A 27,693-nucleotide genomic window follows, 5' to 3' on the forward strand; every position below is an offset into this window, starting at 1 on the left:
CTTTTTTGCATGCCTGTTATATACCATGGACACACTCTTACTACTAAGATTCCCTTCAAGGTCTGTTTAGAAATCCGTACATGAAGAGACTTCTGTTGATTTTATGTATGTTTTCCATTGACTGAAATGCGCTTGTGGTCTGTAGGATGTTGTCGAAGCCATTAATCGCTCAGCGTTTGTGAACTCAGAGATGCCCGTGATTCTGTCCATCGAGAACCACTGCTCTTTACTACAGCAACGCAAGATGGCTGAGATTTTTAAGGTACCTGCCTGACTTTTTTTTTGCTAAATCACAATTCATGAGATGTTCTCGACCTGCTTGTTTGGAAGTTTCTTGTGGAAAGTGAACATTGTTTATGTATTTTGCTCTTCAGACAGTGTTTGGTGAGAAGCTGGTGACCAAGTTCCTGTTTGAGAGGGATTTTGGGGATGAACCTTTGCTTCCATCTCCCCTGCAGCTCCGAGGGAAGATCCTACTGAAAAATAAAAAGCTGAAAGCTCACCAGGCTCCAGTGGACATTCTCAAACAAAAGGTAGATGAGAGAAACAAATACCTAGATGAATGGGAACAATGCAGAAATGATTTCAAGACTATTGATTGGTTTATATACACAGTTTATCGAATTGTAGCAGCCACACAATCAGGCAAATTCGGCTAACTAATTTTTTCTTTTTTGCCTAAATGTCTTGGCTAGGTCCTGTTGTAATCTGGGGATTTTTTCATAACTTTTTTTCTTCCTACACTTAAGAAAAGGCCTGTGCCTGAGACACTGATATATCTGCTACACAAAACAAATACACTATACATAGTTTTAAATTTAGAGATCATTATATCGCTAAATCAACCAGCCCTAAAATTGCTAAAATTGTTAAAACAAACAAAAAATTAAAGCATTATAGACATATACATTTGACTTGAGTCGACTGATCTGCACAGATTTGTGTGGAAAATCTGCAGAATGCATTTACACATTTTAAAATGTCCTTAACTGAGATGGAAGTACTACACTCATATTGGAAAGCACAATCAAATTAACCAGAATATTTAAGAAACAAACATGCAAGTGGGTAGGGAATTTGTGGAATTGTGTGAATGACAGACTTTCCAGTTCTGTGGAAATCTGCACAGCTTCAGTGTGGTCTTGACTAACTGTTCAACATTTTTAGTATCAACACATTTTATTGAGTCCATGAAACGTCCATTTAACAAATCAAGAATGAATAGTTGAAAAGTTTAGGAACTTTTTATTTACTTTTCTTTATTCAAAAAGGCACATCAGCTGGGGTCCTGTTGTAATCTGGGGATTTTTTCATAACTTTTTTTCTTCCTACACTTAAGAAAAGGCCTGTGCCTGAGACACTGATATATCTGCTACACAAAACAAATACACTATACATAGTTTTAAATTTAGAGATCATTATATCGCTAAATCAACCAGCCCTAAAATTGCTAAAATTGTTAAAACAAACTAAAAATTAAAGCATTATAGTCATATACATTTGACTTGAGTCGACTGATCTGCACAGATTTGTGTGGAAAATCTGCAGAATGCATTTACACATTTTAAAATGTCCTTAACTGAGATGGAAGTACTACACTCATATTGGAAAGCACAATCAAATTAACCAGAATATTTAAGAAACAAACATGCAAGTGGGTAGGGAATTTGTGGAATTGTGTGAATGACAGACTTTCCAGTTCTGTGGAAATCTGCACAGCTTCAGTGTGGTCTTGACTAACTGTTCAACATTTTTAGTATCAACACATTTTATTGAGTCCATGAAACGTCCATTTAACAAATCAAGAATGAATAGTTGAAAAGTTTAGGAACTTTTTATTTACTTTTCTTTATTCAAAAAGGCACATCAGCTGGCTCACATGCAGGCCCAGGCCAACAACTGCTCAGTCAGCGGAACATCCCTGGGAAACAATGATGAAGAAGAGGAGGAGGAAGACGAGTATGACTATGATTATGAGTCACTGTCTGACGGTAAACATAGTTTGCGTTACTCAAGCCAGCGTGTCCTTTATTTCAACTCGAATCGACAGCGATTATTGGAACATTGAGTGGAATTTTCTGATCTGTTCACTAACCCTCTCACGATCTTTTACTGTTCTCACGATGGCACCTTGTAGCATGTTGACCTTTTTCCACTCCTCCTCCTTTCTTTCATTCTCTTCCCTCTTGTTTTTTCTCCTTTTTCTCAGCTGATGTCCTCAATGCTTCCACAGCCTCTTATGGCCAGGAAGGTAAACGTATTGTGTGTGAGTGTATGTGGGTAGTTGACACATGCACATGGTTTAAACATTATTTTTTTTTTTTTAATTTTGGTTTAAAAACTATGCATTTGCATTAGGCTTTTTTTTCTCAAATTTGTAAGATAATTAAATATATGACCAGTCATTAGTGAAAATTGGGAGTTAGATAATACATGTTTACTGATGCACTGGTCAATTGTACGATTGTGGCCAAAATTTGTATTCTTTGCTGTCCAGACAAATTATGAAAATTTATGTAAAAAAATTACTAGTAGACGTAGATGTCATGTCAACTGCCCATGTTAAATGCGTGTCGTGATGTCGTGTGTCTGCTATATGCTGCTGGTGTGTTGACTCTGATGTGATTGCTTGGACTCAAAGCAGAGAAAATCAAAGCAGAATAAAGGTGCTTATGCCTGAGAGCCATCAGGTGTGTGCTGTCTGCTTCTGCCACAAATAAATCAGTGTTTTTTTGAGTACAGCGATGGATGGTATGGTTGGCATATAAACAGAACCACCCAAACTTGCTTCACCGTTTGCATCCATGTCCTTGGTGTTTTGAAAATGGCTCGACCTTGCTTGCGGCACTGGCTCATCGGTGGGGGAAAAACAAAGCCATCTGGTTTCTCAGGCCCTGCACTGCTCTCTGTTAAAAGAGACTTTGTTCTTTCCCATACGGCTTTCCACAGAGACTCAGCTATGAGTTTGTGTAGTCAGGGGAATGCCGGGCATTCACTCAACCTGCTTTCTTAAGCTGAGTATGCATTTGCCATGATTTTACCATCTGAGACAAATTTCAAAAATTGTACGAGATTTGTTTCGTTACAAGGTAAAATGGAAATCTTTGATTGCTTCGTGTGACATCAGCGGATGACCAATTAATAGCCTTTTTGCTAAATCTCCAGTGATGTCCTGACAGTGTCTGTGGGTTGCACACCTAGAATATGACCGCTCCTGTGATCACAGTCTAATAAAGGCCCACTAGATGTGGTTACTTTTTGAGGATGTCAGAACATTGCTCAAGATTGACAAAACTGACTGGGCTTTTTGCGTCAAAGTCTTAAAGTTACCATGAAATCATAATTGACCATTCTTATTTCAATTTTTAGGGGATATTGTAGCGTTTATAATTAGTTTATTCTATGCACATCCATTTTTTAATTCATGTGCCCATGCAATGTTTAATCAAAAGCATTAACATCCTCTACCCCTCCCGATGACATCTCTTCTCATCCAACATGAAGATGGAACAATAATTCCTAACCTGTCACTCACTTGATCAACCAAGCCAATCAATTTTCGATGGATAAAATCAAGTACAGCCCTACATCACCAGCATATACATCACAATACAGTGGAAAAACTTTGCCATTTACACAATTTCCATTTACTTCCAGAGTCTGAAGGGATAGTTCACCTGCAAGATCTGTCATCATTTACATTTACTGCATGTAGTTCCAATACTGTGACTGGCTTTTCTTCTGTTGAACATATTTTGATGAACGACTCAGTGTTTTTTCTTTGTCCATACAATGATACAAAGTCAATGGTCACCAATACTGTGTGGTTACCAACATTCATCAAAATATATTTTCTTGTGCTCTAAAAAAGAAAGAAGGTAGTATATGTTTGACATAAGGGTAAGTAAATGATGACCGATGTTTTGGATGAACTATCCCTTTAAGAATAAATACATAGTGTCAGACTACACTATTGATGTCACACAGTCTTTCTTGGCTTCTTCTCTCAAATATGACTGCTTCACCTTTATGTGCTTTGCGAAATGTTTTATTTTGTGTTAAGATGGATTTTTTTTTTGTAAGTCACATGATGTGTTTTGGCTGAAGAAATTTCTCTTTGGGTCTTTGTAGAGAAGTTTCTTTGTGTTTTTTGTTTTTGCAGACAATATTCTGGACGACAAACCCGAAGGCAAGTCATCCACTGAGAAACTTCAGTATGAGTCCAATGATGAGATGCCCAAGCGGTTTAAGAAAGCGGGAAGCAAAGGAAAGGTCTGTACAGAACTGTAACGATGAACATTTGAGTTCCTTTCTATCTGAATACATACTTGATCTGTGATGTTTGTACTTCTGCGCCCTTGCAGCTGTTTGACATGGAGCTAGGAGAGGAGTTCTACCTGCCCCAGAATGAGAAGGAGAGCAGACAGATCGCTCAAGAGCTCTCTGATCTGGTCATCTACTGTCAGGCTATCAAATTCCCAGGTTTACATCTTATTTCATTATTATACAAGCACAATGACAAAAGTTTGTAGTTCACTCTGCCTCTGGGACACACAATTAGTGACGTACTGAAATATTTGGCCGAAAATAAATGTTTGATTTTGGCTAAATTCAATTTAGTGCACACAATATGCTGTTTTCAGTTGATGCATGACTTTACAAAACTTCACTAAGCAGTATTTATAGCATGCTTCCCATCCAATTATCACAATAACCTACTCTACATGAATATAAGAAGGTACAGCCTGTTGAAAGAAACAACACAACTTGCTGAAATCCTGTCTTATTAATAACTGTAAAGATGTAAATAAAAGAGCTTGTAAATATACATAATATTGGATTTATCTGGAAAGCCATTCAATGCCCATAGCAAACTTTTATTACAGACGTCAATTGCAGTAGAATCATAATATATATTCATAAAGTTAATATTAAAATGGCATCATGTTCAATTTAAATGTTTTTATACAAGTCAGTTTTTGATTATTGAATATGATGGACTGATTAATGATTTAAAAAAATATATATATTTTCATTTTTGGAGTATATAATCATGGTATATAACATTTTGGAAAAATTTATTTCAGTGCATCACTACATACACGCTTTCTGTGTGGTTTTCTTCTAACATGATTTGTGCATGCAATTCCCAACTGACTGACAAAGACCCAATGTGTTATCTTGCGAAAGTACAGTAAGATGCAACCTCTTAATGGACGACTGCACTGCGTTGAGAAAGCTACTTTACAAATGTAGCCTCACAGGCTACAAGTATCAACACATTTCAACTACAGTTTAAATTTATGATAAGCAACACTTCATCTATTCCATGTTTGTGCTACAAGGCTAATGTAAACTGCTGTAGAATTTGCTGAATTTGATGATAAGAGTGAGCAAATTAGATTCAGGTGTTTGGCTCTACTGGAAACTGTAATAGTCCCAGAGGCGATCCTTGAACAAACAAACAGTATCAAAAGTTTCGCTATAAATTATTACATTATTTTTCTTAATCTGTTTTTTTAAATTAATAAAGCTTAAATTATAAAACTAATCTATATATTTTTTTATTTCTTAATGTTTTTATTTTTAAAATGAACAACCACATGCAAAACTCCAAAGCTTGCTGTTGTGTTCTTAGTGGTGATAAGGATATGACTTTCCCCTTCTATAAACATGCTCTGTTTCTGCTTTTGCCTGTTTGCCAAATTACAGATGTGACTCAGCCTCACATAAGATATTTAACTATCTCATACTGCTTAGTTTCACTTTTAAACAGTTTCTCTGAAATACATTTTTAGGTCCTTTCCACTTGTTGCAATATCAACTTAATATCAAATCAGCGTTCTTGTTTCTTCTGCAGCCAGTCTGGAGGGCATTCGAATGAACTGGGAGGAACAAACATCACTAACGCTGAGCCCGAGCACCTCTCTCAGCTCCATCATCCGCACACCCAAATGCTACCACATCTCCTCTGTCAATGAGAACGCTGCAAAGCGTCTGTGTCGCCGCTACTCCCAGAAACTCATCCAGCACACCAGCTGCCAGCTGCTCCGCACGTACCCTGCAGCCACACGCATCGACTCCGCCAACCCCAATCCTCTCATCTTCTGGCTGCACGGAATCCAGCTGGTCGCCCTCAACTATCAGACCGACGGTAAAGAGCGTGATCTCCTGCTCAGGACAGGAATTAAACCAGTGTTTATAGACTGATATATTGACCATGCTGATCAGTCAGGCCATTTTTATAGTGTGTTTTCCTGAAGTTGTCAGACTAGTGGAACAGAAAGCATCCAAAATACACTTTTAAGGGTTTATTTTATTGGACTTTATCTACATTAGTCAACATTTGAAGTCAATCAAAAAAGACAAGAACAGATATTGTTTTGGTTTTAGGACAACTTTGATGAGAGGTTTTGATCCACTACTGTATTTGCGTCATTTCCGCTGCATTTTTTAAAGGCTGTTTTCTCAAAATGATTGCACTGGGCCAGAAATCTCCACTTCAGCAGCACTTACGTACCTATCTATATTTTGAAGATTTTCACAGAGGGGTTTGTTCATATCATTTGACTGACTTATATCACATAGTGATTTCCCCCCCTGGGGCTGTTAACCATATTTCTAATTTATGGTGTAATAAACAGAGATACCTGAAATCTCCTTTATAAAAACCTTTGACTGATATGTCACCAAAATGAAACAAGAATTTTGCACCGGACTTTAAATTTGTGCATATTTAATTAGATAATGCCTCATTTTCACGTTTAAACAACATTTAAGAAAACGTGTTATACAATTTTTTTTGCAATTCTTAATTAATCAGCTGGGGAAGTATGGTGATATGTTACATTTTTACCTCATTCACCTGGAATGTCTTGCCTTAAGAGATCGTTCATTAAATGCACTGTTTTATTTAAGTTAAACCAATAAATGATACATCAATTATTAAATATAACCATTTGTTTTGTAGTATTTCAGGAAAACAGCATTTTATTTTAAACAATATTTTACATTTATTTCATATACCATTTCACTAGATGATACGCATGTATTTTTTTGTGGAGTGTATTTTTTATTTACTACCTTTAAATTGAAATCTGTAATCCCATGTAAATCAACTATATATACATATATTCAAATGTGATGATGAGCATTATTCTAACAGGATTATTTGTGACCCTGGACCACAAAACCAGTCTTAAAGGAACACTCCACTATTTTAGAAAATAGGCTCATTTTCCAACTCCCCTAGAGTTAAACAGTTGAGTTTTACCGTTTTCGAATCCATTCAGCTGATCTCCGGGTCTGGTGGTAGCACTTTTAGCTGTAGCTTAGCATAGATCATTGAATCTGATTAGACCGTTAGCATCTCGCTCAAAAATGACCAAAGAGTTTCTATATTTTTCCTATTTAAAACTTGACTCTTCTGTTGTTACATCGTGTACTAAGACCGACGGAAAATGAAAAGTTGCGATTTTCTCGGCCGATATGGCTAGGAACTATACTCTCATTCCGGCGTAATAATCAAGGAACTTTACTGCCGTAACATGGGTACAGCAGGCACAATGATATTACGCATCGCCTGAAAATAGGCTTATTGGAAGTTACCTAGCTGGGGACTATTTTCAGGTGCTGCGTAATATCACTGAACTTCATTTGATCAACTAAAAAGGCGATTTTCTCAACATTTAGATTTATTTGTACCCTCAGATTCCAGATTTTCAAATAGTTGTATCTCGGCCAAATATTGTCATATGCCTAACAAACCATGCATCAATGGAAAGCTTATTTATTCAGCTTTCAGGTGATGTATAAATCTCAATGTCAAAAAATTTACCCTTATGACTGGTTTTGTGGTCCAGGGTCACATTTCAAGAATTCAGTCAATTTTGTGAGAAACTAATTGGATGTGGCTGGTATTTTCTCCTCTAGACCTGCCCATGCAGCTGAACGCAGCTCTGTTCGAGGCTAATGGTCACTGTGGTTATGTGCTGAAGCCTCCGGTCCTGTGGGAGCGAAGCTGCCCTCTCTATCAGCAATTTTACCCTCTGGATCGAGACCTGGAGAACATGACCCCCACGCTTTACACTCTCACTGTAAGTATCCCACATTTGTTTAGCGTTATGACTACTCTAAGCTTATCTAACAGACATTAATTATTGTGTGCACAGATTTTATCAGGACAAAACGTGTGTCCAGGGAACTCAAGCGGCAGTCCCTGTGTGGAAGTGGAGGTGTTGGGCATGGCGGCAGACAGCTGCCATTTCCGCACCAAGCCCATTCACCGCAACACACTCAATCCCATGTGGAACGAGCACTTCCAGTTCCACGTGCACTTTGAGGATATGGCATTTCTGCGCATCGCTGTCGTGGAGAACAACAGCTCACAGGTCACTGCTCAGCGGATACTGCCCCTCAAAACCCTCAAACCAGGTAAAGAGCATTGTGTGATTGCTTCTGTACTGATTATTGATCTATCACTGCAGCATGCTTTATAGATAATCTTCAGAATCTACATTTTACATACTGTACACTAGCCTACCGTTCAAAAGTTGGAGGTCACCTATAGATTTTTAAAAATGTTTTAAATGATTAGTAATATGCATTGCTAAGAACTTCATTTGGACAACTTTAAAGGTGATTTTCTCAATATTTTGATTTTTTTTTTTGCACCCTCAGATTCCAGATATTCAAATAGTTATATCTCGGCCAAATATTGTCCTATCCTAACAAACCATACTTCAATGGAAAGCTTAAGATGATGATGAAGATGGTGTATAAATCTCAATTTCAAAAAAATTGACCCTTATGACTGGTTTTGTGGTCCAGGGTCACATATTATAAAATATAAAAAAAAATTGTTACTTTTTTACTGTCTGTTGTCTGTCAACAATTGTTGGATGATCATTTGTGCCTTCAGATTACTCCATTTGATCATTTACTGTATTGAATCCTTTTTTTTTTCTTTTTTTCCCCCTGTTTCTTAATTTAATTGATGAGTAAAACATTGTCTGATATTTTGTTTGGTTTCTGTGAATTATTCCAGGCTACAGACACCTGCAGCTGAGGAACCTGCACAACGATTCTCTGGAGATCTCTAGTCTGTTCATCTTCAGCCGCAGGATGGAGGAGAGCCCCACCGGAGGACCACTGCCTGCGTCTGTGGTGAGACCGCATTCATAAACCACACAGCTGTCTGGATCTCAGGCAGATATTTGTTACATGCAGTACTAGTGGAACTAGACAGCAGAAATCAAAGTGTTTACATTCATGATTCCTCTGTATGTGCCTTACAGTCACATAGGGGAGTGGCCAGCATGTTTGAGAAAACATTGTGCGAATATTTCTGATGTTTTTAAAACTCTGGAATGTGCTGCATTCCTGTCCCTCTGTCCCTGTCGTCCCAGTGCAGCATAGTTTCATTAAAAACAGGAAATCATAAAGGCATAGACAGCTACTGTATACAGAAGGGCCATGCCCATTCAAACTGGAAAAATACTGAGTGAAAACAGTTCCAGGGGAAAATTAATGTTTGGATCCATCTGTACATTGGAAAAATGGCTTTGAGACTATTTTCTTTCAGAAATTGCTGGTAAATGTCACAAATAATTCGAAAGAAACGGCAAGTAACAATTAAACTGTTGTCGTTTTGTTGTTCTCTCAGCTGTTCAGCACGGAGGAAAGACGCGCCGCCCAGCAGCACAAAGTGACAGTGCATGGAGTTCCAGGCCCCGAACCCTTCACCGTAATCTGCGTTAATGAATACACCACGACCAAGCAGCTCCTGGACTCTGTAAGTGTCAACGCAACAGAACCGAGACAGTTTAGACAGGCTAGCACACACCAGAACACTGTCAAGTGCGATGAACCCAAAACACAGGGTGCAACTACTGTAGATGAAGCAGTGGAAGCACTCTATGTGTTCGGCGTTCTCTTGGAAATCTTGAGAAGTTGTTTTTATGAGTTCTGAAATGATGTTTCGGATTAACCCTGGAAGTTCATCCGGTTGCCAAACAGTCCTCCTCGTGGAGAATGATTGTCATCCGTTCTCTCGTTAGGAACAAGCAGTGCTTCACATTTTCATCATTCCTCAGCACATAAACACGCGTCTCTTTCTTGCCAGTTGTTTCCGACTACCTCCTTCGACTACTTCCTGATGGAGGAGAAAATGCCTCTGTGCAAGGAGAAGAGCGAGTCGAAGAAAGCGCCTCAGCAGCGCCCCCTAACGAATGACGAGCGGCTCCTGAGAGTTACTCACAGCTGGCAGCCGGAGGAAGGATATGTGGGCAGAATGTACCTGAAAACCAAGGAAGAGGTTTGTGCTTGCTTTCATTTCATTCCATCTCTAAGGGTCAGTCCTGTTATGCAGTACCTTTTCGATTTTATAACTTTTGAAAGAGGAATAAAGAACCACTGAAAAGTTTTGGGTTGGTAAGATTGCAGAAGCCTCTTATGCTCACCAAGGCTGCATTTATTTTAATAATAGAAATGCAGTAAAAACAGTCATTTTGTGAATTCTTTTTACTATTTAAATGAACTATTTTAATATTTTAAAATGTAATTTATTCCTGTGATGCAATGCATCATTACTCCAGTCTTCAGTGTCACATGATCCTTCAGAAATCATTCTAATATGCTGATTTGCTGCTCACGACACATTTATTATTTTATGTTGAAAACAGTTTTTGCGTAAACGACTTGATTGTTAATAGGATATAAAGACTGACAAGATGGAAAGTAAACTAAAAACTGTTAACTGGTTACCAATTAAAAGTGTTCCCAAGAAAACATTTGTTGTTGTTGTTGAAAACGTGAAGAATCTGATGAGATATTCCAAGTTTTATATCAGAAGCCCGCAGCGACGTGACACAAACGGATTAAAACGGACCCAAAAATAACTCAGAATGATTTCCAATATCTTTTGGACAACATAACAGCAGTGACTCATACAGGCTTCATAAAAGATCCACACCCATTACTTTTGTTTATTCATCCACCATCTAATGCTTGATCTGTTGCTCCCCCTGCTGGCTGATAGCAGAACATCAGTGAGAAGAACACAGTGATGGAGGGGGTGGAGGAGGTGAGCAGCGGAGAGGACGACACGTTCCTCGTGCAGGTTCATGATGTTTCTCCTGAGCAGCCTCACACGGTCATCAAAGCCCCGCGTTACAGCACCGCCCAGGACATCATCCAGCAGGTCAGAAGATCACCGCAGCTTCACTCACAGATCTCATCCCTGTCATGTTAATATCAGAAAATGTAAGCCGCTGTGGTCTGTTGTAGACTCTGAGCAAAGCCAAGTACTCTCTGAGCATCCTGAGCAACCCTAACCCATGTGACTACGTCCTGATGGAGGAGGTCACTAAAGACGCAGCTGGAAAGAAATCCTCCTCGGCTAAACCGTGCCAGCGTGTGCTGCAGGACCACGAGTGTGTGTTCCAGGCTCAGAGCCGCTGGAAGGGAGCTGGGAAGTTCATCCTCAAGCTCAAGGAGCAGGTAAACACTTATTCATGTGAGATCTGAAAAGAATACATTACTTATGCATATTTATCCCCAAACTGAAGTAACACTATCATTCAAACATTTTTTTCCCCAAAATCTGTTATGCTCGCCAAGGCTGCATTTATTTGCTCGAATATACAGTGAACACAGTAATATTGAAATATTCATAGTGATAGTGAAATATTACTACAACTTAAAAGAACTGTTTTCTATGTGAAAAAAATGTCAAGTGAAATGTATTCCTGTGATCAAAGCTGAATTTTCAGCATCGTTACTCCAGTCTTCAGTGTCACTCGGAGCTTGACTGTGAACACGAACGGTTCAGCGGCTCACGAGTCGACACACAGTAAGGAAGAGAAGGCTGCATGTCCCAGTATGGTGCCTCTGCCTGAGGCCTCGGAGTGAAGGAGCGCTCTGCAGTGTGTGTGTGTGTGCAGTGCATGGAGCTCTCACGAGGTACTAGACACTAACACACAACATATTACATAGTCAGTCTGATTGCTTACTTGGACACATTCAACTGGTGTCCAAAAATGAAAATTTGATGAAAATGTACTCATCCATGCAATTGATTTTGTGAATGTAGCATTGCATCACTTGTTCACCAGTGGATCCTCTTCAGTGAATGGGTGCCGTCAGAATGAGAGTCCAAACAGCTGATAAAAACATCACAATAATCCACCCCACTCCAGTCCAGCAATTAACATCTTGTAAAGAGAAATCTGTGTGTTTGTAAGAAACAAATTCATCAGTAAGAAAAGCCCAAACAGTCCGAAACATTTCTAAAATATGTTGGTGGATCTTGATGTAAGGGGATGAATATTTTCACTGGACGTTATGGACTTGTATTTTGGCCAGTTTAAAGTTAAAACGATGAAGGATTTGTTTCTTACAAACATAGAGCTTTTGGTTTCACAGGATGTTAATTACTAGTGGATTATTGTGATGTTTTTATCAGCCGTTAGGACTCTCATTCTGACGGCACCCATTCACTGCAGAGGATCCACTGGTGAGCGAGTGATGGAATTCAATTTTTTCTATATTTAATTCTATATTCTAAACCTGTTCCCATGAAGAATTGGAACATTTTTGGGTGAACTGTTCCTATGTATGATTTAGTCGAGGTTAGATTTTGTATGGTATCGCAGATGCTGAGGTGACTGCTTGTTGATGTTTGCTGTTCTTTATCTGTCATTAACTAATGTTATTAATTAACAGTGTACCATGTCTTTACTATCAATGAAAAAAATGATTAATGGCATGTAATATTTAATAGACCTCAATCAGGGTCGACACCGTATACAATTTGCTGCAAATGAATATAAGCCTGTTAAACTTGCAGCTCATGAAAATTAGACAACCTTAGGAGCTTAAGTACAACATCTGAAAATACTGCATGTCTGTTCCTCACAGCCTCACTTTGATTCATGTCAACTGATACTGAAGCCTGGAGGAATGAAACCCCTCCAAACACATTCACTCTGTGTCAGAAATAAAATTCAGGCTCGTTGTGAGTGTTCCCATGGTGTGTCTCTTCTCAGGGTCTCTGTCGATGGGGCTGAAGGCCTGGATGGCCGAGGGACGCTTGGGTTCTCGGAGCGATCGGGCCCCTGCCCCGTCCCCCTGGACCCTCCCGCTGCTGTGGAACTGGAAGCTGCATAAGTGAGTCCAGACCCAGAGCAGCACCTCTAGTGTTCACTCCTCTCACGTGAGTGCGATACAGTGCAGCCTGACGGCCGCTGGAGCTCGTCCCGTGCAGAACACGATGGTCTGAGTGAACTGGGCTTGCTGATGGGTTGAGGACGCTTCAGTCACTTCAGCATGTTTCCGGATGTCAGATGAAGGCAGTTTCTCCTCACTTCTATACTTCTTTTCCTTTTTTAACAGTACTGTAAGTGAATGCATCTGTATGCATTTCATGTTTTATTTGTGGTTTTGCACATTACCTTGAAATCCAGCTATTTTGAAAGCTTTTTTAGTACTTTATTTACATCCCTTTTTTTGGATTTGCTGAAATGAAATCAAGCAGCATAATGCTCCCAGCACGTTAGTGTAACACTATCCTGTTTTGTTTTTTTAGAAGCAAAATGATTGACTTCCAAACTTTAGGATTACTTTTATGAATGTAAATATGGCGATCGAGTTCACAGCAAAGGTGCACAAGGTGTTTAGAAAGATGCAAGGCAGATTTGTTTGGCATGTTTTAGCAGCTAATTTAATTTGATGGCTTTCATTGCACACGTCCTGCACTGCATTTTAATGACCAACAGCAAAAAAAAAAGTAACTTTTCTGTAAACTGCCTCGAATCTATTTACAGTATTACAAAAACAAGCATTTGAAGAAACGTCACTTTTAAATGTTTTTTTTATGCGTTACTGATTTATTTCATTTTATTATAGCTCGTAATTTTTTTTATATATATATTTTTTTGTTTTAATTTCCCCGTTTGCAGCTGCAGTGCAAATATTTTTTTCTTGCATTTATGGAGAGCTCGAGATCTTAACTGGCACTGTAGTGCTCGTTTTGGAATATTTTAATTTAGAATCAATACATTGATATATGTCTCATATGACCTGTAATTATTGAAAGCCAGTTCCCTTTTTGTGTTACATAAAATTTTGGTATAATTATTTCTAAACTCACTGCATAGCAGTTGAATCCTTTCAGTGGTCCATTTTCTTTCTTGAAGTGTAATCTTTCATAATTTATTGAACGTTATAGCCCAGGTTGGCTGTACTTTTCCAGATGTGTACATATAAACGAGAGTACATAATTATGAAATCTGCATTAATTTATTCGTAAGGGCATGAATGTTCCTCCAACCTGTTCGTACTGTATTCATGTATAATGTTTGTAATTTAGATTTTTAGCACTGTCTTCTGAGATATTAAATATTTTGACACTTAAGTGAATGTAGGCACCATTGAAGTGTATTTTTTATGTGGTCCACTACAGCATTATGTCCTTTAATATCTTTTCAATGTAAATTTCCCATCGCTTTGTTTCGAACAAGCAAGTGTTTAGTGCGACACAATGCTGTTATTTGATAATCTAAGAACTTCTGACTGTTCTACTTGTGATGGTTTTCAGCACACTTAAAGCTCTATAGGAATGTATCATCAATATTGTGATGTCAATATTGGGTTATTTGTTTACTTGAAACCACTGAATCAACCGCATCAATAAATAGTGTTGAAAAAAAATCCATGTTTGGTGAAACGGCAGTGGCCATGATAAACTCAATAAAGACTCTGCTGGTATCTTGGGAGCATTTATTGTCTACAAAACCGCTCTTAAATGGATGTTTCCTGCTGTGTGTGTTGTGATGTGAAGTCTAGACTCGTCTGCTCGCTCTCGTTTTGAAGCGCAGCATCAATCAGCGTCTTCAGCTCCGAATCTAAAAACGCATCACCGATTGTGAAATGTTCCTGCAACACAAGCGGAATAAATATTTAGAAGATAAAACTACAGGACAGAACTATTTAAAGCATTGTTAGTTTGCTGGAAAGAAGACCTTTTTCTTTGAGGGAGGTCCTGCAACAGGAGGATTGAAGGTCATGTCTTTAACACTGTAGTCTTCAAACAGCTGCACTGGAGTCCTGAGAAATACAATGAAAAATCGTCATATCCATCTTAATCAAAATGAACCACTGAAAAAGAGGCGGTTGCTTCTGTACCTTCTGCTGAGCTCCATGCTGAGAGCACCTGACCCTTCACTAGGGGCACCTTTCATCAGATGAGCCGCAAACTTCCTCACCATAGGGTGATAGTGTCTCTGAAAGAACAGCACAGATTTCAGCCCGTGTTACTCAAGCATCAATGATAACGAAAAATAAAAATCAACACCTGCTCTGAGATGCAATAATGATGTTCAATTTAGTTCACACTGAAGGATTCATTCATGAATTGGACTGATCTGATCGCATTTATGCAAGAGTGAACAACTGACTGAGAAGTTCCTGTCTGACTCGAAACAATAACCAGGAAAATGTAGTACTTTTGTGCTTGAACTCAAGTAAAGAGGAGTATTTATTACTAACGATATTTCATTGCACAGGACTTCGTCTACCAATCATACACCATATTTACTGGAGTATATTTAGTTTTTTTTTTCTTTGTATGTACCATTTTCCACACAGCCTTATATTCAAATTTATTTAGGCTTGCCACTATAATTTATGTTTGTTTTATACTTGTATTATATTTTTTGCATACCTGTTCTGAATACCATTAAATTTGAAGAATTTGTTGAGGTATGAGAGAAAAAAGTATTTTACATGATTTCTGAATGTAATAAAATGTGACGCAATTTTCTCTCAACAACGCAATTTTGACTTAAAACTTAGTAAGGTGCAACTAAATTTTCCATTTAGTTATAATATGTTCTGTTTTAATGGGATTGTCAGTGATTGAGTGATAGATACCTTCAGTAAGTGAAGCTCCCACAGTGCCGTGTTCTGAGGGTTGCAGTACTCGGGCACATCCAGCTCTGGCAGATACACACCACTGCCTTGCATCTCATTATCCAGCAGGATGTCACACTTAGGGAAGGTCTACACAAAAACCACACACGAATAACTGGTACATTCAGCTCAGAAAGCACAAACATGAAGGAGGAGCAGCGGCACTGGCTCACATGCATCAGCGCTCTGTTGGCCGCCAGGATGCCCACACAGGAGTCAGGCAGCAGGTGCAGCCCGAGCGTGCTCAGTCTCTTCAGGAAGCCCTGCGCCCTCTGCAGAGTCACCTGCTTCCTGCGTTTGGTCAGCATGACGTCCAGACACTGCAGCACGATCGCCGTGTCCTCGTTCGTTCCTCCTGCAGCCCATCCAAGACAACAGTCATTTCCGTCCAAAAAAAAGTGTGTGGAAAAATTGGAATATTGCATAAAACATTTACAACTGCCGTCTGATGTGACAAAACCTTCACTTCCTGAGAAACTGACACGGAGAATCGGGCACAAAAAGTTGCTGCAATCGGAAATTTTATATTCTACATAATATTTACTTGAAACACAGCAACAAATGCAATCATGCAAAACAAGCCTGGGAAGTAATAGTATCAAATCATTTTAATGACATTTTTATGGAAACCTGGTTCTGACAGAATAATAAGATTTGACAAAATTGTGACTTTTCCTCTCACAATAATGCATTCTTCCAAATCGGAGTTTTTCATTTCACAATTCTGCCTTTTTGTTCTCTGAATTCTTTTGAGAGTTTAAATCTCAAAATTCAGTATTATTTTTCGTTTCCACCACGGAATAAAGACATAATAAAGGTAACTGTGAGATAAAAAGTTGCAAAGTAAATTTGCAACGTACGTTTTTTGGCAACAGATTATGCATACATTTTCACATAGAATTAAAAAACCTGCCTCATTTGAGCATATACATTTGTTATGTGCATATTGATATTTTCTTCACATCATGGTGTTTCAATCCAGTGTTCTTATGCAATATCCCAAAACTAGCGTAAAAATACATGGATGGAAACCGCTAATGACATTTGTGAATTTTATGTTCAATAATATAGGCCAGTGATTCTGCAGGTAAATTTAGGACCTTCATTATGTTCTTCCTCAGTAATTTTGTCTTATTTCCAGTGCAAATCTCTAAAGATCCTTAAATCAAGTTACATTTACTTGAGAAGCAAAATGACAGAAGTCTCGTTTTAAACAAATGTTTTGTTCAGTCTCTCAGGAAACAAGATATACCCCTGGTTTCACAGAAAAGGCTTAAGCCTAGTCCCAGACTGAAATGTAATTCTGTCAGGACCACTATCATCAAAATGATAGATACTTAGCATAAAGTTTGGTTTGTCGGTATGGTTCTGTTCTGGGCAAAACCCTCCCTGCCCATCCATGCAGCCTGTCATGAATGAGCAGAGAGAGCCGCAATAATAACCCCCCCAGGGTTAACAGAACAGAACAAGGCAGATATCATTAATGTACTTAATGATATTTAAGTGTAATACTTTATTCAAGATAAAGGAGTCTGATTAGCAAGGAATATCAGAAAGCCAAGTCCTGACTGTGGCGAAAGGAGGAGCTGGGGATGGAGGAGGGTAATTTGCTCCGGAGCAAGCTGAAAAGCTGCTAAATATGACTGAATAGAGCTTATATAGGAATGCCGCGATAGGTGTCGTATTCCTATAGGTAGATGTGATCAGCTGATGCAAGCTTGACTCACGTGACCTGCCAGAACTACCGCTAACGCTTAATTTCTGTTCCCCGCCCCCTTTTCCAGAATAGAACAGTGGCTTAAAGCTCCTACCTCATATACTCTGCTAAAAAATATCTGTTTGGTTTTGATTATCATGTCTATCACGCTGAAATCATGCGTTTTAAACCATTTTAGTTGAAACTTTTTTTTGAGGGTCTCGCAGTTGTGTATCTAATTCTTAAAAATAAATGTCCGGGACACCACGGTGTGTAAGTGACTGATGTTCTCACTCATATTAAATAACCCAGTGTCACTGCATGTGCAGAACAAAGAGACACCGGAGATCTCACCTGCGTGCAGCGTCAGCAGCGTTTTGTATAAGTGGTTGTAGAATTTCAAAGGGTCGATGTTGAGGACGTCACCTGTTGCAAACAGAGATGTATTTTAGCTCAGCGAGGACAAGATGTTTCCAGAAACCAGAGCTGTGGCGGCACTTACCTTGTCCTGAGAGGATGTGGAAGGAGGTGAGGATGCAGTGAAGGCTCTCGCGATACGTCAGATCCTGAGAGAAACAAAACGCTGAGATGTTAATGCGTGAAATGTGACGTGAAGCAGGCGGTCCTGGCAGAAACACTTACACCTGATGTGATGAGGCCGTACAGCACCGCCAACAAATCATCGAAGAACTCCAAGTTTATCAAATGAGCAAACCTGCAGGACACAGTTTGAACCGTGTTAATCAAGAACACAGAGGAATACTGACCAGAACGCTTTATTACAGTGTAATAACACTATAATAAAGCAGTTACACACATCATGTGGCTCTTACTTTGCAAGACCTTCTAAAACGGAGGGCAGTAAGATGGACTTCTGAGCTTTCTTCAGTATTCTGAAGTAGGTGAGAAACACAATGTTCAGCGTCTCTGTGTGCTGGAATCAAACGATGGGCGAAAGTGAATATACATTACATAAGGTCCTGAAATAGCACATTCATACACAAGCTCTCCATCGACTGTAGTAAGACTCACCAATTTAATTTTCTTGTCCTTGCTCTCTGAAGCCTCAGCTTCTAGAAGCTCTTTCTGTAGCTTCTCCTCTGCTTTCTTCCACTGTTGAGGACAAGAAGATTTGATCAAGGTCACAAAACAGAAAAAATTATGTGTATTTAGTATACCAGTTTTGCAAAGCTTTGCATTTACAGAAATGAATTAAAATGTAAAATTATATTCCGATAGAAAACAGTCATTTTAAATTGTAATATTTCACAATATTACTGTTTTTACTGTACCTTGGTGAGCAGAAGAGACTACTTATTGACCCCTAACTTTTGAAAGGTAGTGTACACAAAGCATGTGTCCAGTGAACACGGACTCATATCACTGCACAACTTTAAATCATGACATTTATGTGAAATAAGATTCAGCCCAGTTCAAACCTTCCGCTGCATCCTGGACAAATTTGTCCGCTTCTCCTTGAAGGACATGAACTTCTTTTTTGGCGCAGTATCTTCTGTATCTTTCTTCATTTCCACTTCTTTTATTCTCAGACAGTGAAGACAGTTCAGCACCTGTGCGTTCACAGCACAACACACCAGTAAAAAAATCAGCCATTCAAAACATCTGCATCAAGATGCTATAAATCATCACAACTTAACGCATGGCTAAAGTCACAGTTTAGCAATGATACTGTGACCCTTGCAGAGTTTGTTTGACGCGAGTCAATAAAATCAGAGAATTGATCAGAAGTGCAACTTCTCTGTACTATAGTAAACTTTACTTTTCTGTTTTATATATGTATATGTGTGTGTGTGTGTGTGTGTGTGACCCTGGAGCACAAAAGCAGTGTTAAGTCGCTGGGGTATATTTGTAGCAATAGCCAAAAATACATTGTATGGGTCAAAATTATACATTTCTCTTTTATGCCAAAAATCATTAGGATATTAAGTAAAGATCATGCTGCATGAAGATATTTTGTAAATTTCCAACCATAATTAAATTTAAACTTAATTTTTGATTAGTTATATGCATTGCTAAGAACTTTAAAGGTGATTTTTTTTCAATATTTAGATTTTTTTGCACCCTCAGATTCCAGATTTTCAAATAGTTGTATCTCGGCCAAATATTGTCCTATTCTAACAAACCATACATCAACTGAAAGCTTATTTATTCAGCTTTCAGATGATGTATAAATCTCAATTTTGAAAATGTATCCTTATGACTGGTTTTGTGGTCCAGGGTCACATACATACATACACACATACATAAATACATATTATTTGCGTTACACTTGAAAACTCTAGACCGGCGTTAATAAAGCTAACAAAGACTAAAACCATTAAAAAAAACATACCATTACTTGAAATAAACACTTAAAAAATAAATACAATTAAAATTAAAATAAAGTATATAAACCTTAATACAAAAACCTTAAACTTATTTGAGCTACTTTTCAAGCCAACATCTCATTTTCATTTGGTTTAACTGAAATTAAATAACAAAATTACTATAATTTTAACTAAAATTATTATGAAAACAGTAAAAATAACATGAAAAAAGTAATTAAAAACATTAACAATAAATGTAGGGTAACAAGAACTCTATAAAATATAATTTTAATATGTATTAACATAGATTTTATTATATTTAACTACATAATAAAAAACTATAAAAATACTACTACTACTAATAATGACACTAACCAAACAAATAATAAATAGAAAAAGTCCAAATCTGACCATGTTCTTTTTAAAAAGCAAACTGAACATTCCAATCAAATAATTCTCTGTAATGAATGTTTATGTCATGTACATTCTGCCTGTTTGTTCTGTACAGCATTGACAGATGAGACAAAACTTGTTGGAACTGTTTAACACGGTATGATGGTTGTACCTCAGGTTTGACCTTGTAGTTCCTGCCCTTGACCATGCCTGAGATGACCTTCACCACCGCTAATGAGGCCTGACCCAGTTTATCCTGCTTCAGCAGTTTCCTGACGGCTTCACAACACATCTCAGACACCTGAGCACAAAATGACAACATCTAAATGATGAGCAAATCTCCAAATGTGGAGTCTTTCCAGCAAATATCGCTAGCAGACGGACCTTTCTGTCGGGGTCGCTCAGCAGAGGCACCACCATGACTACGATGTTGTTGTGGAAATTGAAGTGTGGCAGAGCTACCAGGAGATCACAGATGCACCTGATGGCCACTTCAGCAAGACCTTTATAACTCTGAAGAGACACGGCCTGACTTCTCTTCTGCTTCTTCTGCTTCCAGTCTGAAACCGCATCAGATCAGATGGTCGTGATTAGAACGAATGGGCTGAAGGGAAGCTAAGAGCACAGAGCACTTGATGTACCTTTGACTGTCTGTTCCAGATCTTCCAAGAAAAACTTATACTGGCTGACGAGACCCTCCTCAAACTCCCTCAGCTGCAGCGTCTCTTTTTTCACCTGGAGAAGAACAGAAAATGCTTCAATGGGTCATTTATTTCTTGCATTTTAATATTGTTATTATCTTTTGGGTCCACGGATCCAAAGAGTTCACTTCTGATGAGCATTTTTCACTCTCACTGTTAAAAACAAACAGGTCAGTTTTTGCTGCTGTGCTCTTACGCTGCCTTCTCAGACTGAAATAATCATAACCTTTCCAAAATAAAACTTCAGTCCAAATCTAATACAAAAAAACAGCATATCATTTGGCAGATTCAACCATATTTTACTCCAAGAATCAGAGTCTACTCTGCTTCATTATCCAGGGTATCTGCAGTTTTTAAAATCATATTTAAGACGTGCACAAAGAAATTTAATACTGTATAACAAATCCAATCAATCTCAAACAAACAAACAAAGCTTGTCAGATACTTGCAAAACTGTAACTGCAAATGTAAAATTCATAATTTTACATATATATATATATATATATATTTATTGACTGATATTGGATTTTGCCCATACAATAATAATTTGTTTAAAGAAAGACAAAAAACTATTATAATTTCTATACAATATTATAATAGCGTTCAATAACAGCAGCCCAGGAAGAAGCTTCAAGGGTTTACCTTAACCTAAATGCTAAATACAGTTTAGTACGCACCCAAAAATATCAATAATAACCAGAAAAAAAGCATCTGAAGGACAATGAGGGACATTTATTTTGAAATGCCTATGCTTTAAAATTTCTAGCTGCTCACTCAGAGATTAAAAATATGCCTTCTTACAACCAAGTACAATATATTACAATATAAACACCATAAAGTAAAGAACGCAATTCATCAGCAGTAGTTCATAAATTTGCTCTGAATGTGCAATAGTGCTGCAGTGTGACTTTATTCAACTTAATAATTTCCTTTTTTTGCAATTCTTTTTTTCCTTCTTCAAATTTAAGACTTCCTAAAACCATAATTTGAGATGTTTTTTTTTATGTTTTATGACTTTTCGGACATGTGGGAGGGGAGCCCAAAATGTTGGCCAGAAATGTGATAATATATTCATCTGTCTGCCATCAGAAATCCAAGCAGTTCCTGGGTGTTCTTGCAGCTCAGTTTCAAGAAAAGCTGTTTAGGACTAAAGCTGAAGTTGCTCTAATAGCTTCAACACATTTTCATAGTGCACTGATCTCTTTTATGCACAGAGGTGAAGGGAAATCAAATTTAACAGTGGGGCACTGCACCTTTGTAGCTTTCTCCTCTTCCGTCAGCGGTCGGATTCGATACGACGGCACAATGTCCTTAAACACCTCCAGGAGGGACACCATGACTAGCTTTCTGACCGTGACGGCGATGCACGGGTCCGTCTCCATCAGCATGGCCCTCAACTCCTTCAGCTTCTTGATCTGAAACACACGAGGAACGTCATCATACATGTGACGACAATAATCCAGAAGATGATTGTGAAAGGCTGTCTTACATTGACATGTGGATCTGCGAGTACTGCAGACGACAGACTTGCGATGCGCAGTTTCTTCTCCGTCAGTCTCTCAGTGCGAAGCTCTAGTTGCTCCTGAGGAGTTAACAATGGAACGCTCTCGGGTTCCTCCTCTGATATTATTAAAACAAAATCAAATATATATATGTAATAATACGTGTAATAAAAAATGCATGTCATGTAACCAATAACCGACGTCACAGAACAATGAACATGCAAATGTGTAGCTAATTTATAAAAATATTAACTAATAGTTTGCGTCAAAAAGATTTGAGTTTGGAAATTTCTCCTAAAACATTACGTTGCAACAAAACTATCTTGGGGTGCTTTCACACTTGGTTCGCTTGCCTGGTCCGAACCCGAGTTGGATTGCTCCCCGCTCCCCCTGCCCCCGCTGGACTGCGTTCATATTTTACTTGGGTCCGAACCGCGGTTCGTTTGCGTCATCAAGCCAGCAGCTGTTTACCCCGTTGCTTAGTAACGATGGCGCAAATGCATAACATTGCTCTCTGCACTTTTATATATTTACGTTTTTGAACCGTTCGTTTTGTTTACAAAGCTTCGGTACATAACGGCACTTACGTCTGTGTTACGAATGTACTGCAAATGCTCAAAAGAACGCTGAAGGCAAACAGAAATGAGATATACAGCTCTCTGTTTGCAACACGTCAGTCACGCTCGTCAGGAAAGTGAGTGAAACACACACACAAACACACATCAATCAAATAATACGTTATTAATAGCGGTTCACTTCCGCAATTTGGTACTAGTGGTCGACCGATATATCGGCATTTTTTAAAATATCGGCATCGGCCGATAAGTTTTTCTGTTTGGCCGATGCGTTCTGACTTTTATTTTGATGGTGCTTACAGCGGCAGCGCCTGAGCACAGTGTTCACATTCTCCTTGTTCGCTGTCGTCGTTAACAGTTCTGTCTAAATACGGATAGAAGTCTGCCTAATAATCAGATAGAACGGTTAAACAAAGGATTTAAAATGTATACAAAAAGTCATATAACGATTGCTTTTATATTATTAGTAATAGAAAGGCAAACATTATAATACTTTCTTGTTTGCCGTCAGCATTTATATCATTTAAACAAATCTTTGAATGTCTAATAAACATCTAATTTCAAAAACCTTGCAAACTTATGCCGAGTTCACACTGCAGGATTTTCAAACTCGTCTGATCGTCGTTGTTTTCACACTGCACGACTATCTGGGGTAGCATTCAGTTGCTGCTGTGTTCACATTGCACGATGGATCGGCGACAGGAGGTTACACACTGCATGACTTTACAATAGGAAGAATCGCCGACAGCTCTGTCTGGTCCGCAAACTACGTTTCACAACAAAACACACGCGAGAAGTGATAAGGAAATAACGCGAGAACCCGCGTGCGTCAGACCGGAGTTCTCCAGCGAGACTGTAATTATTTAAAAACTAAATATATAACCCGCAAATTGTCAGTGAGCTGATTTCCGGCTATAAGGAGAAAAAGAAAAACTGATTATGCAGGAGGGAGATGCAGGGAACAGGGATTGGGTGTTCTGCAAAGAGAGTTGGAGGTAAATCATTTTGCAGTAACTGTTATGCTGATGTTGTGGCTGGTCAAGCAAATGTTTGTGCTTGTTTCTGTATGATATAATTGTTCATATATCTATTAAAATACTGATATTCTGGTCTATAACTCCGCCCCGAACTTCCCTCTGCCCTGTATCTTGGTCTCTCATTGGCTATAGGTCATCACCGATGTAGTTTTCAGTCAGAAATCATTGCACACAGCGTGATTGTGAATCGCGTGAACAAGCATCGATTTGCCTCTGATGTCGGGCATTTGTCTGCGATTTCGCAAAACCTGTCGGCGAGTGAAAAATCGGGCTAATATCGTGCAGTGTGAACTCGGCATTAGTCAGATCCAGTTGTGAGATCTTGTGAAGTGTGCATTTGTATCCTGCATGATCGCGTGTTCTCTGCGTGACGGTCGGTCCGTGCGAAATTAATGTGGACAGGAGATTTCAGCCTCACTGGAGATGCGCGATCGACAAACTTTAAACTCGTGATTTTAAATTATGCTGCGCTTTATGCATTTGCCCACTGTCATATTCATGTCATTTTCACTCTGTGCTGTATGTAAAATGAGTGTTACCGTGGCTTTATTTGAAAAAATATGATTAACACAAACTTCCCAGAATACTGAGTGCCCTGTTGGTTACAGTGTTTACTTCCTTTTTAATTATATTTTTATTAAATATTGATTTATTTGTGAAAAATACTTTGTCATCTAAAGTATAAGTATGTTTATTTAACATTTATTTTTTAATCAATTTTCAAATGATTTCAAATTTCTTAAATATTACTTAAAATAAATAACATTATATCGGCTTTATATCGGCCACCCTGCTTTCCAAGATATCAGCATCGGCTGTCAAAAAAACAATATCGGTCGACCACTATTTGGTACGATTGCGTTCACATCAACAGCGAACCGTACCGGAGTTCAAATGAACCGTACCCCAGACCACCCTTTTTAAGCAGACTCGGGTACGGTTCGCAGTTCGGAAGACAGCGTTCACATCATCCAAACGAACTGAACTCTGACGTCAATCGAACCCGGGTGCGCACCAAAAGTGTTAGTGTGAAAGCACCCTTAAACACACCCTTGAGATTAAAGCCATTTCAAGGTTGCATTTGAAAAAAATACATGGAAATCCACACCAACCTTTATTTAACTCATCCTGGTCGATCGGTTCCTCCTCTTCCTCTGCCTCCGGCACAACTAGAGGAAACAATCAGCCAGTTAATCCCAAATCCTCCCCAGCAGTCACTGAAAGTCATGTGATAACACACACCGGGTTTCTCCATGCTCTGAGGGATCAGGCCGCTCTTGTCTTTGATGGGCAGCAGATGAATGAGTTCTTTCTCTTCCTCCTGCTGCATCTTCCTGGGCATCTTCTCATACTTCTTCACCTGCTGCTCGGACTTGCGCTTTTTGGCATGTACTGGAGCGCTACAAAAGAAAAGAGGAGGAAATATGATCACACAACAGACAATATCAGCGGATGACTGTGTATAGAGTGATTAACAAGCGCCGAAGTGTGCTGCTGCCGCTGCTTACCAGGATGAGATGTCTCGAGTCAGGAAGGAAGCTTTCTTTGCCATGGCTCTGATCTGTTCGAGGTCATCCTCATCCATCATGTCTACAGGCAGAGACTCCAGGAACTCCTCCTCGTCCTCCTCTTCTTCCCCTTCTGTTATGATACATCAACATTACAAAACTATCCTAATACACAGCATGAGAGTTCATATGAAACGCTTTCTCTCACCTGGTCTCTTCTTATAGCGCTCCAGGGGTTTGAGGGTCTTATGGGAGACATCTGTAATGGCTTGCCGAAGTTTCCTATGTTCTTTGCGTTGTTTCTTAGCTGAGCTCTGTTGCTTAAACTGCCGATTCTTCTGTTTGTTTTCCAGCTTCAGATTGCTGGTTTTCAGTAATTTTCTGAAGCTAGGCTTCTTTTTCTTGTTCCTTTTGGAAGCCTTGTGTGAAAGATGCATAAAAGCACAGCTAAATAATGCATGCTAGTGTATGCTACAATTAGACATAACGTCTTTATATGACAGATGAAGCAAAACAGAATTCAGAGGCTGCTGGCTTGCATAATATCCAGTGTTGGGGAAAGTTACTTTTAAAAGTAATGGATTACAATATTGCGTTACTCCATAAAAAAGTAACTAATTACGTTACTTAGTTACTTTTTATGGAAAGTAGTGCGTTACGTTACTTTTGCGTTGCTTTTTAAATCTGGACAGGGCTTGCTTGTTTGTTTTTAAAATAAAAAAGTTCTATTTTTGGCAAATATAAAAGCCTTTTCACACCAAAAGTGAAATGAATAAGCCTCAGGCTGAAGGAAATGTAAATGTACGTCTGTACAGTAGAATGCAGAAGAAGAATTTCAACACACTTCAGCAATAAAAAAACACACAAATGTTTGTCTAGAGTAATTTGTGCTTATTAGTACGGTTGAACTGGATCATCGAAGGTCAGAAGCAAAGACATTGGTTAATAGAATGGGATTAAATACATAAAGCATATTTGTGTTGTTTAACATTTAATTATTGCAGGTTTGCGTCATATTCTGAGTTGCATTATTTTTATTCATTTTGAGGAATACTGAATCTGTGTGTGTTTTTTTGTGTGAGTGAGATGAATTAATGCATATGCATATTTATTTAGAGCTACAGTAACATCTGATTTCTCTCAACATGGGGACAGGAGAGCTGCCAATCAGTAAATTGGAAAAAAAAGTAACTTGCGTTACTTTACTAGTTACTTGAAAAAAAGTAATCTGATTACATAACTCGCGTTACTTGTAACGCGTCCCCCCCAACACTGAAAACTAGTACAGTATAATGAAACAATTGAAAAGTGTAGTTTGATACAATAGTGTAGGGATTACACTAGTACAGTATGATAAACTGTAAAAGTTAGACTAGTATTGACGAGCCAAAATTTTGACTAATACATAAAAACAAGGGTTGTTCAATCTCAAGTGAGACTCTTAAACACTCATTTAAATGTAACGTTATGTGAAGCAGCGAAACATGGCTAACAGAAGCTGGAGATATTCACCCGCGCTTTCGTTTGTTTACATATTAACTTACCGGGCCCATGTTGATCTGTGATTCGACTCAACTGTCGAAGACGCTTCAAATGTGTAAATCAGTTGAATCCAAAACCAAAAAAAGTGTAAGTATGCACTCTTCACACACGCACCACATGGACAGGAAGTAAACTAAGGGAGATGCTACTTGAATGGAGACAAACGTTACGTTGCCTTTGAGCGCCACCTTGTGATCCGGAGGAACGAACACACTGAGAAGACGTCCAACTCTTCGATCAAAATAACAATTATTATAAGCTGCTTCCAGTCATTTATTTTCATTATTTATTTATTTTTAAGCAGCTGAAAAATTGAATGCCTTAAAGCTCTCTGAATTACAAATTGCTGTTGGGTTGATTACTTCAAATAGTTAAAAATTACAACTATTATTAATATTTTTTTTTTTCTATAGGTATACTGTACATGTACTGTATGAAGAACA

The 27,693-nt window shown here is 38.5% G+C and overlaps 3 protein-coding genes and 1 long non-coding RNA gene across 5 annotated transcripts; 3 read left to right on the forward strand and 1 right to left on the reverse strand.

Moving 5' to 3' along the window:
* The first annotated feature begins 9 nt into the window (after positions 1-9).
* Positions 10-4,935, forward strand: LOC107598646 (1-phosphatidylinositol 4,5-bisphosphate phosphodiesterase epsilon-1-like). Its single transcript, XM_016290038.1, has 7 exons — positions 10-60; positions 146-262; positions 375-533; positions 1,862-1,991; positions 2,210-2,251; positions 4,163-4,272; positions 4,365-4,935. Exons 1-7 carry the CDS (start codon positions 10-12, stop codon positions 4,530-4,532), a joined length of 777 nt encoding a protein of 258 aa, XP_016145524.1. The 3' UTR covers positions 4,533-4,935.
* Positions 4,936-5,823: 888 nt separating this feature from the next.
* Positions 5,824-11,526, forward strand: LOC107598647 (1-phosphatidylinositol 4,5-bisphosphate phosphodiesterase epsilon-1-like). The gene is made up of 8 exons (XM_016290039.1): positions 5,824-6,154; positions 7,933-8,096; positions 8,172-8,433; positions 9,047-9,165; positions 9,665-9,793; positions 10,124-10,315; positions 11,039-11,200; positions 11,287-11,526. Exons 1-8 carry the CDS (start codon positions 5,881-5,883, stop codon positions 11,524-11,526), a joined length of 1,542 nt encoding a protein of 513 aa, XP_016145525.1. The 5' UTR covers positions 5,824-5,880.
* A 278-nt stretch (positions 11,527-11,804) lies between these two features.
* LOC107598606 (uncharacterized) lies at positions 11,805-13,786 on the forward strand. The gene is made up of 2 exons (XR_001610580.1): positions 11,805-11,961; positions 13,047-13,786. It is a non-coding gene; the product is annotated as an uncharacterized lncRNA (long non-coding RNA).
* Positions 13,787-13,952: 166 nt separating this feature from the next.
* noc3l (NOC3-like DNA replication regulator) lies at positions 13,953-27,414 on the reverse strand. 2 transcript variants are annotated; one of them, XM_016289995.1, is made up of 21 exons: positions 27,253-27,405; positions 25,917-26,127; positions 25,709-25,841; positions 25,443-25,600; positions 25,313-25,369; positions 22,576-22,706; positions 22,340-22,501; positions 21,027-21,120; positions 20,770-20,945; positions 20,558-20,686; positions 19,105-19,236; positions 18,698-18,778; positions 18,499-18,599; positions 18,308-18,380; positions 18,168-18,231; positions 18,020-18,091; positions 16,143-16,324; positions 15,931-16,059; positions 15,184-15,281; positions 15,021-15,105; positions 13,953-14,934 (listed from the first exon to the last, which is right to left on the reverse strand). In XM_016289995.1, the coding sequence occupies exons 1-21, from the start codon at positions 27,259-27,261 to the stop codon at positions 14,800-14,802; spliced, it is 2,412 nt and encodes an 803-aa protein (XP_016145481.1). In that variant the 5' UTR covers positions 27,262-27,405; the 3' UTR covers positions 13,953-14,799. The 2 variants fall into 2 exon arrangements, 1 of the variants encoding a protein (XP_016145481.1); XR_001610579.1 differs by lacking the exon at positions 15,184-15,281 and having other exon boundaries at positions 14,894-14,934; positions 27,253-27,414.
* Between the last annotated feature and the right edge of the window lie 279 nt (positions 27,415-27,693).

This window comes from Sinocyclocheilus grahami, unplaced genomic scaffold, assembly GCF_001515645.1.
Source record: "Sinocyclocheilus grahami isolate Dianchi unplaced genomic scaffold, SAMN03320097.WGS_v1.1 scaffold253.1, whole genome shotgun sequence".
Lineage (NCBI taxonomy): Eukaryota > Metazoa > Chordata > Actinopteri > Cypriniformes > Cyprinidae > Sinocyclocheilus > Sinocyclocheilus grahami.

Bases quoted from the DNA above. Each gene is read 5' to 3' on its own strand.
- LOC107598646 (XM_016290038.1), top strand. From the start codon at position 10: ATGCCTGTTATATACCATGGACACACTCTTACTACTAAGATTCCCTTC. The intron at 61-145 runs GTCTGTTTAGAA...TGTGGTCTGTAG, and splicing joins CTACTAAGATTCCCTTCAAG to GATGTTGTCGAAGCCATTAA. The intron at 534-1,861 runs GTAGATGAGAGA...TTATTCAAAAAG, and splicing joins TGGACATTCTCAAACAAAAG to GCACATCAGCTGGCTCACAT.
- LOC107598647 (XM_016290039.1), top strand. From the start codon at position 5,881: ATGAACTGGGAGGAACAAACATCACTAACGCTGAGCCCGAGCACCTCT. The intron at 9,166-9,664 runs GTGAGACCGCAT...TTGTTCTCTCAG, and splicing joins GACCACTGCCTGCGTCTGTG to CTGTTCAGCACGGAGGAAAG. The intron at 10,316-11,038 runs GTTTGTGCTTGC...GCTGGCTGATAG, and splicing joins ACCTGAAAACCAAGGAAGAG to CAGAACATCAGTGAGAAGAA.
- noc3l (XM_016289995.1), bottom strand. The intron at 19,237-20,557 runs GTACAACCATCA...GTGAACGCACAG, and splicing joins ACTACAAGGTCAAACCTGAG to GTGCTGAACTGTCTTCACTG. The intron at 15,282-15,930 runs GTATCTATCACT...CTGTTCTTTCAG, and splicing joins GGGAGCTTCACTTACTGAAG to AGACACTATCACCCTATGGT.